The sequence below is a fragment of the Phoca vitulina genome, unplaced genomic scaffold (assembly GCF_004348235.1).
Source record: "Phoca vitulina isolate PV1807 unplaced genomic scaffold, GSC_HSeal_1.0 scaffold4, whole genome shotgun sequence".
In the NCBI taxonomy this organism is placed as follows: Eukaryota; Metazoa; Chordata; class Mammalia; order Carnivora; family Phocidae; genus Phoca; species Phoca vitulina.
The window spans coordinates 58,133,334-58,146,956 of NW_022589707.1; the positions used below are offsets into that span (position 1 = coordinate 58,133,334).

The 13,623-nt window shown below is 34.4% G+C and overlaps 1 protein-coding gene across 1 annotated transcript in view; it reads right to left on the bottom strand.

The window, feature by feature from the left end:
• GLCCI1 (glucocorticoid induced 1) overlaps window positions 1–13,623 on the bottom strand; it is a 107,875-nt gene that overhangs the window by 62,927 nt on the left and 31,325 nt on the right. The window contains exon 2 of the mRNA XM_032402062.1: window positions 10,451–10,602. Coding sequence (XP_032257953.1) covers window positions 10,451–10,602 — 152 coding nt within the window. The remainder of the gene's footprint in view (window positions 1–10,450; window positions 10,603–13,623) is intronic.

Here is a 13,623-nt window from a genome sequence, read left to right on the forward strand (position 1 = left end):
ATAAATAAATAAAATCTTTATAAAAAAAAAAAAAAAAAAAAAAAAGATTTTCTCTCTCCCTCTCACCACCCTCCGCTCTGTAAATAAATAAATATAATAAATAAATAGATGAATGAATAAATAAATTTGTAGAGAAAGATGCTGGCATAGACTTAGGATCATAAAACTCCATATATTCAAACTTAATGAAATTAAGAAAAATAAATTAAAATGCTATTTTATGTACTTATTGGCATGTTTAAATGTTTCATACTTCAAATTTTGTAAATTAATTTTAAACAATAAAATACCAAAGAAAAACATCATCTGGAAAATAAAAGCAGAGTATGCAGAATTTCACTTAGGATCTAACGATCCCATCTCTTACTCTTCAAAAAATACAATAGGTAAAGGAGAAAAATTCTGAAGTCTTCTCTGATACCAAAGTTGGAGGGAAAATGAATGAGGGGAGTAGATAGGACATCTAAGTGGAAAGATTTGTATATGGTAAAAGCTATTCTCACCTCAATTGCCCATCAGAAATTTTTTTAAAATATAGGGGAAAATGGCAGAGGACTCCAAAATAAATAAATAGATAGATACATAGACAAATAAATAAATAAATAGTGCAAATCTAATTATTTCCAGCAATAAGCAAGATTTACCAGAACAGAAAGACAAAAGACAAAAACAAACTAAGAAATAAAAAAACATGGGAAAGAGGTGGGAGAAAGGAGGAAGAAATTTCCTTTTGAAGTTCCCCTTTTCTAGCTGTGAATTTACAGTGCCAAGGCCATTATCCAAACATGCACCTATCTTTCGCTCTCTCTGCTGGTAAATGTAAATAATAATAGCAATTATTTATTGACACCTAATGTGTTGATCCCTATTCCTAGCATTTCAAATACATTAATTCAATTTAACCCTTATGATAATCCTATGAGGTACAATATCCCATTAACAAATGAGAAAAGTGAGACACAGAGGTAAAGTAATTTGCCCAGAATTACAAAGCTGGAAAATGCTGGAGCCAAGATTCAAAACCAGTTTGATTCCAGAACCAGAGGTCTTGACCAATGAAGAATGAATGAATGAATGAATGAATGAATAAAACAGAGTTTTCAATACTAACTTATATTATGAAAAGCTTAAAATATTAATCAAGGAAAAATATTAATAAAGATACAGAGTATTCTATAATAACAATGCAACCAAAAGGAAAATATAATGGACATAAATCTTTATACATGTATATTATTAAGATATATAAAGCAATGACCACTGGAAACATACATCAACAGAAATTTTAATTCAATAACTGCTAGCTCATGATGGAACAAACAGACATAAAGGGGCTATATGGAAACTGAATAACATAATAAGGCTGAATTAATATATAATGAATTAATTCTGTATCTAAAAGAAAGACTATGCCTTGTTTTCAAATACCCACAGAACATTAAGAAAAAATCCAATCTTGTATTAGGCCACAAAGAAAATTTCACTGCAGTTTCCACAGATACATAATTCTATTTTCTAAATACAATAGAGCTAGAAATTAAATTTTTACTCAGAAAAGAAATTTTAACCATTTAGAAGTTAAAAACAAAACAAAAAGCTCTCATATACTAAACAGGGTATCAAAACTGAAACTACACAGTATCTTGCAAATATGAATAATGGAAACATTATATACTAGCCAAAGCTGGGCTCAGAGGATAAATCTTGGCATAAAACAACTATATTACTGAACAGAAAATATCACAAATACAAAAATTAAGCATTTATCTCTAGAATTGAGAAAAAATATATATATATACTCCAGGGAGGCAGAAGAAAGGCAATGAAAGAGCAAAGTCAGACAGCAATGAACTAGAAAAAAAGAAAAACAGGAAAACAAATTTCAACACTTAAATTTTTAAAAAATACTATATAACCTAATTTAATACTATATAACCTAATAAATTTAATCACTCAAAACACAGATATGCAATATAAGTGAAAAAAAATAACTACAGATATACAAGAAATTAAAAGAATTATACAAGAATATTTTGTGAAACTATGCAAATACACTTGGAAAAGCTGGATGAAATGGATTATATTCAAATGAAAATATTGAACAAAATAGAAACTAAAAGAAACCAAGAGCCAAAGGGGTGCCTGGGTGGTGAAACTGGTTAAGCATCCAAGTCTTGGTTTCTACTCAGGTCATGATTTCAAGGTCCTGAGATTTAGCCCCGTGTTGGGCTCCATTGGGATCCACGCTCAGTGCAAAGTGTACTTACAACTAGTTCTCCCTCCCCCTCTGCCTGTCCTCCCTGTGTGCGTGCACTCTCTCTCTCTAATAAATAAAAATAAAAATCTTAAAAAAATAAAAAGAAACTGGGGTGCCTGGGTGGCTCAGTTGGTTAAGCGGCTGCCTTCAGCTCAGGTCATGATCCCAGGGTTCTGGGATCGAGCCCTGCGTCAGGCTCCCCACGAAGTGGGGAGTCTGCTTCTCCCTCTCCCTCTGCCTGCCGCTCTGCCTACTTGTACTCTCTCTCTCTCTCTGTTAAATAAATAAAAATCTGTAACAAAAAAGGAAAAAAGTAAAAGAAACCAAGATCCATGGAAAAAATTGAGATTTTACTAAAGAGTTACAATCTGAAAACATACTAGTCTAGTTAGCTTCACAGGTAAAATTTTTTCAGACTCAAGTAGCAGATAATTGGGATGGTATTTTCACCATTTGTGCCAGAGCACAAAGGAAGGAAATCTTGCAAAATCTTTTTATGAAGCAAGTTTAACACTAATCTAAGGATTACATTATGAAAAAGAAAAAAGTTCAGACCTCATTTCTGAATTCTGAAAACAAACATAAATATTAACACTTCATTTGCCGCTGTATATCTTATTCATTTATTTTTAAAATCTTTTTTTTAAGATTTTATTTATTTATTTGACAGAGAGAGACATAGTGAGAGAGGGAACTCAAGCAGGGGGAGTGGGAGAGGGAGAAGCAGACTTCCCGCTGAGCAGGGAGCCCGATGCGGGGCTCGATCCCAGGACCCTGGGATCATGACCTGAGCCGAAGGCAGATGCTTAACGACTGAGACACCCAGGTGCCCGCCATTGTATATTTTAAAAAAAGGACTCCATAAATAGCATTTATTCCATAAATGTAGTCATGACCAATTATTAAGTAATCTATTAAAGAAATTCACCATCTTACAGATTATGAGTCAAGATAACATACTCTTTTCAATGATGAAATATTTCACATGTAAAGAATCCCTTCCAATTTAAGAAGAAAAACAATTAGTAAAATAAGTATGCTTGATGCTACTCCTGTCAGACTGAATGCACCAGCTCTTTAAGTTTATTGAGATATAACTGACATATAGCATTATATTAGCTTCAGATGTAAAACACGATACAATATTTGTGTATGTTGTGAAGTGATCACCACAGAAGCCTAGCTAACACGATCACCACTCATAGTTCTGGAAATTTTTTCTTGTAATGAGAACTTTTAAGATTTTCTTTCTTAGCAACTTTCAAATATGCAATACAGGATTTGTAACTATAGTTGCCATGCTGTACATTACATCCCTAGACAAACTGTTTATTTTATAAATAATTTTATTTTCACCCATTTCGCCCACGCCCCCAACTCCCAGCAACCATCAATCTGTTCTTTGTATATTTGAGCTTTTTTTTTAAGATTCCACATATAAGTGAGATTATATTTGATCATGTTTGTCTTTGTCTTTATTTCACTTAAGTATAATGCTCTCAAGGTCCATTCATGTTGCTGCAAATGACAAGATTTCATTCTTTTTTATGGCTGAATAATATTCCATTGTATACACATAGCACAACTTCTTTATCTATCTGTTGATGATCATTTAGGTTGCTTCCACACCTTGGCTACTGTAAATAATGTTCCAATGAACGTGGGGGTGCATGTACCTTTTCAGGTTAGTGTTTTTGTCTTCTTTGGATAAATACCCAGAAATACAATTGCTGGATCATATGGTAGTTTTAATTTTTTGAGGAAACTCAAAAAACTTTTTCCATAGTGGCTGTGCCAATTTATATTCCCACCAACAATGCACAAGTATTTCCCTTTTTTCACATCCTGGCCAACATTTGTTGTCTCTTGTCTTTTTCGTAACAGTCATTCTGACAGGTATGAAGTGATATCTCACTGTAGTTTTGATTGTATTTCCCTGATCATTAGTGATGCTGAGCATCTTTTCATATTCCTTCTGGTCATCTAAATGTCTTCTTTGGAAAAATGTGTATTCAGATCTTCTATCCATTTTTAACTGGATTGTTTGTTCTTTTGCCATTGAATTGTAGGAGTTCTTTGCTATTTTGGATATAATTTGTAAATATTTTCTCCTGTTCAGTAGGATGCCTTTTCATTTTGTTTATGGTTTCCTTTGCTATGCAGAAGCTTTTTAGTCTGATGTAGTCCCACTTGTTTATTTTTGCCTTTGTTGCCTTTGCTTTTAATGTCAAATCCAAAAAATCATCACCAAGACCTATGTCAAGGAGCTTTGTTTTCTTCTAGAATTTTTTATGGTTTCAGGTCTTACATTCAAGTCATTAGTCCATCTGAGTTAAATTTTGTGTATAATATATGATAGTGGTCCAGTTTTCCCAACATCATTTATTGAGGAGACTTGTCCTGTCCCCATTGTATATTCTCTCCTTTGTGATAAATTGATGATATATGCATGGGTTTATTTCTGGGCTCTCTATTCTGTTCCATTGATTTATGTGTCTGTCTTTCTACCAGTAACACACTATTTTGATTATTACAGCATTGTAATATAGTTTGAAATAAGGATTTCATGATGTCTCCAGCTTTGTTCTTTCTCAAGATGCTTTAGCTATTGAGGGTCTTTTGTGGTCCAATATAAATTTTAGGATTGTGTGTTCTATTTCTGTGAAAAATGCCACCGGAATTTTGACAGGGATTGCACTCAATCTGTAGACTGCTTTGGGTAGTATGAACATTTTAACAATATTAATTCTTCTAATCCATAAGCATGGAATAGCTATTTATCTGTGTCTTCATCAATTTCTTTAGTCAATGTCATATAGTTCAGTGTACAGGTCTTTCACCTCCTTGGTTAGATTATTTCCTACATATTTTATTCTCTTGATGCAATTGTAAATGGGATTTTCTTAATATGTCTTTCTGATACATTATTAGTGTAAAGAAACACAACAAATTTCTGTATATTTATCTTGTATCCTGCAACTTCATACTCAATTCATTTATTAGTTCTATCAGTCTTTTGGAGTTTTCAGGGTCTTCTATATATAGCATCATATTATCTGCAAATAGTGACAGTGTTACTTCTTCCTTTCCAATTTGGAAGCCTTTTATTTCTTTTTCTTGCCTAAGTGCTCTGGCTAAGACATCCAACACTATGTGGGAGAGAGAGTGGGCATCCTTATTTTTTTCCTGATGTTAAAGAAAAAGCTTTCAGCTTTTCACCATTGAGTATGATGTTAGCTATGGGGTGGTCACAGATGGCCTTTATTCTCTCTCTATACTCTATACATTCTCTCTATACTCATTTTTTCGAAATTTTTTTTATCACGGATGTTGAATTCTGTCCAGTGCTTTTTCTGCTTCTACTGAGAAGATCTAATAATTTTTATCCTTCATTTTGTTAATGTGGTGTATCACACTGAACAATTTGCAGGTGTCAAACCATCCTTGCATCCCTGGAATAAATCCCACTGATCATGGTGTATGATCCTTTTAATGTATTGTTGAATTAGGTTTGCTAATATTTTGTTGAGGTTTTTTGCATCTAAATTCATCAGGGATGTTGGCCTATAATTTTCTTTTGTGTGTGTCCTTGTCTGGTTTTGGTGCACCAGCTCTTGAAAGCTTCTTCCCATAGTAAGTCTCATGGCCAAACTTAACTTTAAGTGGGCAGAGAAGTAAAATTCTACCATGTGCCATGGAGAGAGAATGTATATATTTTTGAAAAGCTCTCATCGCTACCATACCTGGGAATTCAGAAGAAACACCTTTTCTTATTGCTCTAAACTATTTTTACTGTTTGACCACTTTATAAAAACTATATGCATTATTTTCTCATTTAAAAACATGCTCACATTCAGAATTTTAAATCTGTCCAGAGATGAAGTTTTAAACTATATGGTGAAAACTGAGAATAAATACTATTGTCTGATTACTGTAACCTTAACTGCAAGTTCAATTTTAAGAGTTGACAATAATTTTTTGTTTAAAAAAAGGTTGTATCTGCACAGCTAATGTATTAAAGTAATATTAAATTCCACAAATGGGTTTTTAGTTTTTATTTCTATTAAGCTACACAGATTATTCTAATAAGCTGGCAATGATCCATGTCTTCATTGGCCTTAAACATGTGAACCTGTCTCTTTTAGTCCTCAGAATAAATGCATGATTCTGCAAATTGGGTATTGTTAACTTCAGTTTATAGAAAAGGACAGTGAAGTTTGGACCACATGACAGTTAATTCAGTGGGCCATGATTATTTTCCCAACACATTATTTAAAAAACTGCAAACATGGGGCGCCTGGGTGGCTCAGTTGGTTAAGTGACTGCCTTCGGCTCAGGTCATGATCCTGGAGTCCCTGGATCAAGTCCTGCATCGGGCTCCCTGCTCGGCAGGGAGTCTGCTTCTCCCTCCCCCCCTCTCATGTGCTCGCTCTCTCTCATTCTCTCTCTCTCTCAAATAAAATCTTTTAAAAAAAAACTGCAAACATAACCAGTTTACTGAAAAAAAACAAAAACAATAACAAAAAACTGCTTAGTGAGCACTCATAAAGTCAACAGAGTCTGTATGTAATACTTTGCTTTATTTGCTTCATCATATATCTACCTATCCATCAACTGATCTTATTTTTGATTCATTTCAAACTAGGCTGCAGACAGCAGTACACTTCACCCCTAAACAGAGTTCAATTATTTGTTTACTGCTCTATATTTTTGAAATTAAGTTATACAGTAAAATGCACAAGTGTATACTTGCATATGTTTTGACAAATGCATTCACCCACATAACCAAAACCTCTATCAAGATATAAAAAACTTCCATTATCCCAGAAGGTTCTCTCATATTGGGCCTTGATTTGAACACATGATCCATCTCCAAAGTCCACAGTGTTTTCCACAACACTATGCTACTTCTTTCTAAAAGGCCCAGTGTGTAAGTATATTAAACATTAAGAATTTTATTCCTAACCTTCAATAATTAAAGTAGTTGAAATATGGAAATATGAAAGGAAGAAAATACTAGAGACATCCTCCACCAAAACCAGACAGCCTCAATATTTAATATCTGTAGTAAACAGATTGTACTACGCTCCCTCCATTGACTTCCCCTAAATAAACAAAAACTTCTACTTGCCTCCCTAAGAGCTCAAGAGTTAATCCAAGAAGAATGGATGTGACAGAAAAAAAAAAAATTCGTATGTTCATCTCTTGTATCTTTAATTAAACCAACAGAGGCTTGGGGGTAAGACCATTTCTTATGCTTCTGAAGCAAGCAAGGTTAAGTGCCATATGCTTTAATGGTTACTATGAGAGGCAGTGGGGAATTGGAGAAAAAGCAAAAGCTTTGGAATCAGCCAAATCTGGGTTCAAATCTCTTCATTTATAAGCTATCTTAACAAATTACCTAACTTCTCCATGCCTCAGTATCTCATCTGTAAAATGAGGCCTATGTTTTACCTTCCTTTCAATGTCCTTTCTCAAATAAATGATCTACATGGAGATCCAGGCAGACCTCTGCCCTGGACCTCAAGTTTTAGGGGGAACTGCTCTGGCCCTCTTTTAGTCACACCCCTCCTCACAGGTGAAGAGACCATGGGTCCAAAAGAACATACACACCATGAACCCACACCTCTGCCACAGCCTATGCCCTGGGTAATCTAGACCCAGGAATTCCTTTGCCTAAACAGAGTAGCCTCGCCTCCAAGGTCTGAAAGAACCTATTCCCTGGGTCTCACTTGCTCAAGGAATATGAATGAATCATGGATTTGACGACTGGGGGGTTGAAACATACGTGTGAAGCCATGTGAAGAGAATGGTGTGTGGGGTAGGAAGAGATATGGGTTTAGGCTCAGAAGGTGGGATGGGCTCAACACATGCAGACACATTCTGGCAAGTAAGTCTGAAGAATCCAACTTCTTAGTTCAAACCTGAAGTTCAAGGTCCATATGAAGGTTTATTTGTCAAAGTTGGAGGACAAAATATATTTTATGTAATGGTTTGTTAACTTAACTTACACATGCATGGTATTTGGGTCTTCATTTATATTTGTGTTACAAATGATCCTATCTGTACCTACTACTAATCGGTACTGACATACTCATTTTCAAATATTATCATATTTAGTCATATAACATTATCATGAGTTAGGTTTCACTAGCCCCGATGTGCAGATAAAGAAACAGACAAGCTTAAGAAACTTTTTTCTATCTCTATATCGCTCTCTTCTTAACTCTCAGTATCTGAGTTTCTTCCTCTATCATATCATGAATATTACACTCTCCAAGATAATGTACCCTGAATTCCTAACTTCAGCCCTTATTTCTCCATAATCTCTCTTTAGCACCTGATAGTATTAACAATTCTTCCTTAGAACATCTTTCCCTTCCTTCTAAGGCTAGACTATTTCAGTTCTTCTCTTAGCTTTTGCTCTTTTTCTGGCTCCTCTCTTTCTGAATAGTGTCTGCATAAAGTACATGTTCAATAAAAAGTAGGATTTTTTTTTTTAAATCTAAAAAGAAGAGCTTTTATCTTGAAGTACAGTGATAGTTACTCTACTAGGTGATACACGCATGCACAGTATTCCATTTATCCTAACAGCACCATAAAATTGAAGCTGAGAATGATGGACAAACTAACTTGTGTTAGAAACCTGGCTCCAACACTTTCTGGATTTACGATCCTGAGTTTTTGCTTCCCCATCTGTGTCATCTTATAACATTCTTGTGAGAATTAAATGAAACTCAGGATATAAAACACACAGCACATGATCCATAGTCAATAAATGTTAACCCCCTCCCTCCTTTTCCTGTTGCTTCCAGGTGAATACATTAGTTTTCTCTCTTTCCCTCTGTGCATTTCCAAAGACTAAGTCCTTGGTCTCTTGACCTTTCTTTATATTCCATGTCTACACTTTATCACACTTGTGAACCCAACTCCTCCAGAAAGGTGGTCCTGAATTATCTGCGTCCATTTCTAAGTGTCCAGGCCTACATCTCTAAGTTTTACTAGTTATTTCTACTTGAGAATCTCACTGCCTACCAAATCAAACTGATCCTTTTCCTCACAAAATGAAGAATGGAAAGCAAAAGACCGGGGATAGCATAAAATATTACAAAGACAAAATTGATAGGATGAATGATAAAGAAGCTGATTTCATGGTTTCAAGCTTGTCTGAGAAAATTACAAAAATTGAGAAGATTCTCATAAATCATGTCCAAAATTTTCTCCCTTTTTCCTTCAGACATGAAGCTCTAATCCTTCCATTTCCCTAACCCATGAAGCCCAAAATCTTCTCATTCCTTTGGATTCTCTCACATTTAAGTGCTCTATTCATCAAACATCTAATTATATACTATCTCCTATTACTGATTTTCATAAATTTACATCCTATCTTCCTAACTATGCTGCAAGTTCTTTAAGGCCAACAACCATCTCTTATATTTTTAGTGTTCTTCATAATGCTGATTGACTACTATTATGAAGATATGGTCAAGAACTCAGAAATCATAAATTAAGATGTTTTCAGATTTTTCCCTGACTTGGAAGGAAAAGCTTCTCAAATCAAAAAGGCTGGGGAACCTTCCACACATAGAAAAAGTGTGACAAACCATGTATTAATACTTTGTAAATTATTTCCAAGAACTGTGTAAACTTTTCTCCAAAGATTATTTCTATTTTCTCATATAGATACTAGTTATTATATTAATTTGTTAAGCAATTCTTAAAACTATGTCTCAAAAACCGTGTACTATAGACTGATGTGCTACTTATTAAATTTTAAATACTTTTAAAACTTTTAAAACCCAAATGACAAAAAACAATTAGTCTAAAGTTTATTAAAAGAAATGGCTTCCAGGGCGCCTGGGTGGCTCAGTTGTTGAGCGTCTGCCTTCAGCTCAGGTCACACAATCTCAGGGTCCTGGGATCGAGCCCTGCATCAGGCTCCCTGCTCCGCGGGAAGCCTGTTACTCCCTCTCTCACTCCCCCTGCTTGTGTTCCCTCTCTCACTGTGTCTCTCTCTGTCAAATAAATAAAATCTTTAAAAAAAAAAAAAAAAAGACAGAAATGGCTTCCTTCTTTGGTTGAATACACTATATTTCAAATTTGGAAAAATTTAATGAAATTACATTTTCTTTAATGTGATCAAAACAGAAGAACTGCAGGATAATAAGGCTGATTTTGATTTGCTCTTTTTACCTGAGTAGCTTTATCTTTCATGCACGAAGGGTAATGAACATGAGGATCCCGTGGCCACTGTCCTGTGAGGTAAGGTCCTGTTATCGTGTCCAAAGAAGAGGTTCGTCTGATTGTACTAGAGTTTCGAACTTGCTGAGCTTTTGGCCTGTCCACTATAAAAAGTGAAAAAAAAAATGAGATTAGTCACTGACAAATTACATAAAATTTAAAATTATTTAAACTTCATAGCTTATAGAGAATGTTGATTTTCCCTAAATATGTATTTACCCTAATAGCTCTCTTATATGACCTGATGAAATGTATAGACCCTCTCTGAAGGAAAATATGTTCACATATTAAATCTTGCATATCCTTCCAGGGCTGTTACAGATGCTATGAAGCCCACCCATTTTAGAGACCTATTCTAAAATCTACCGATCATCTTCACTGCCATTACTTTAATTAAGACTCTCTCATGTCTCACCGGACTGCCAGTTTCCTAACTGCTATCTCTGCATCCATCTCAATTAAATCTTACAGAGCTACCTCCCAACACCACCAAAAGAACATTTCCATGGTTAATCATTGTCTTTAACTTAGAGCCTGTATTTTTCACAATTTGGCTCCCATAGACCTCAGTGTTTAATGTCTTGCTACTCCTCTAGAAATCCACGTTACCTACAAAATGCCAAATGAACTAATTGCAGTTTCCCAAATGTAAAACACTCCCTTCTCTGCCTCTATACATTCTATTATTTAATGAGCCTAGAACGCTTTCCTTCTTTGTTCAGTTGACAAACTCTTATCTCCCTGACCAGCTCAGGTGTCACACCAACTCTGTGAGACCTCTCCCAGGGCTTTTCTTTCTCCATCTCTGTCTTTAGTTTAAGATACATGTGTCCAGCTCTGCTTGCATGGAACCCTAAGTTTGCCTTTCTCCCCAACCAGAACATAAGTTTAAAAGTCTCTACAAACTGAAAAGGAGTCAATGCTCAATACTTATTTGATCAATTTATTCACAGCTACACAAAAATAATGTGTATAAAGAACTCTATATTTTAATTCAATTTCCTCATTTATGTATGAAGAATCTGAAGCCCACAGGGATAAAACTGAATTGTCCAATGAAAGAGATCTGCTAATTCTCTTTCTTTCTTACAATTTATTTATTTATTTGAGAGAGAGAGAGAGAGCACGAGCACGGGGGGAGGAGCAGATGGAGAGGCTGACAAGCAGATTCCGTGCTGAGCATGGAGCCTGACACGGGGCTTGATACCAGGGACCCTGAGATCATGACCTGAGCTGAAATCAAGAGTAAGATGCTCAACCAACTGAGCCACCCACATGCCCCTCTTTCTTGCAATTTTTTATCATTTATATTTTAGTTCTATGTAATTTGACACATACTGATTCATGATGTCATCATCATGGTTTGCATACTTCACCATTATAATCTGTTCCATTTATCACTTTTTAAACTCTTTCAAATTAAACATTATGACCCCCTTCTCTATTATAATTTGCCTGGTATGCCTATTCTTTAATTTTCAATTTCTTTCAATCATTCTGTTTATGTGTGTCTCTTGTATACAGTATATAAACTAGGCTTTTTGAAAAAAATACTTAGTATGCCTTATTGTAGAAAGTTAATTTATCCCACTTATGTTATTGCTATAATAAATTTAACTTGTCATGTAACTTTTTTCTTCCTATTTGTAATGCTTCCTTGCTACATGTCCTCTATTTCACTGTTTTTTTCTTCTCTCTTCTTGTCATAGCTAGTATCTATGCAGACTGTTTATAGTAGTAGAAGTTATTTCTATTAATTCTTTCAAGTATTTTTTTTCTGGCTATAAAAGCAATACCCACAAATATTAGCAACTCTGGGAAACATGTCTCTCATAATCTAATTTATAATAATTTGTTTAAAATTTTTAGAAGTTACTTTATATTCCCTCCACCAGGAGGACACAAAAGACAAAAACAGATTATCCCTTTAAAAAGACCAACATTTATAGCAGTACACTACTAAATAAAAAAAAAAAAGGTCCTACATAAAGGTCAGCTATAACCAGGAAAAGAAGAACCATTAGATGTGAAAAACCCGTGCCTACACATTGCTCCAAACTATTAAAATGTTGTATGTACTCTACTTACAGCTATTAAAACTTCGCCCAACTTGGAAAACAAACTATTGGGTCCATTTTTATGTTTTATAATGAAGAATCTATATAAATAGGCCTCTTGGTCTATATATTTTAATTTATATTTAGTAACTCTTACTATGTAATCACTGGACTTTTGCCTATCACTCTCAAAAGATCACATGTTCTCCTCTTAGTATCCATTCTCTATGATTAGCTACTTTGTCAGAACTGTGGTCTTCAAGCCATTTTGACTAAGTACTCCTACTGGTAAATAGGTAAGCATGTAGCAACATGTGTAGTCATTTATTTATAAATGTGGTATGTACTAAATTACTAATATGCTAAATATTATAAAACAGACAAAACATACATATATGATATGGAATAAAAAATTAAAATATACATGTATAAAAAATAGAAATTATGTTTTCTCCTTGTATCTCAATAGATGGCCTCACTCACTTTAATGGACTGAAACTGGGTGCTAGACTCAATGCATCAATTGGCCACTTAGTTCTAATTTCACGTTTTACTACCCACCCTACTGCTTAATTGAGTTAAGAATGTGTAGATAAGCACCAGACATTACCAACACCAAAACAAACAAATAAACAGGTCTGCCTTAAAAAGAAAAAATAAGTTAGGACAACACAGTATCCATATCTTGTTACAAGATTTACTCTACCAGTCATCATTTTTTTAGGAAATTAAAGTATATGAGGCAAATATTCTTGAAAGGTCTTATTTCAAACATATTCTTTAAAATAAAGATTCTCGCCACAGCTCACAACCAGGAAAATTTCAAAGACATGGTATTATTAATTTCCACATTTTTTGAAGTGTAAAAATTCAGAATAGGTTTGAAAATTGGCAAGGAGAGCTTCTTCCAGGATATGATTAGTCATAATAACCCCATCTATCAAATATCACGAAAGCCTTAGATTTAACAAAAGGTTGATCATAAACGATGCAATTCTATTCCAACAAGATGACCTGTTACTATTATCCAAACTATCATGGCAATGAGTTAGTCTTTAACTGTCTCAA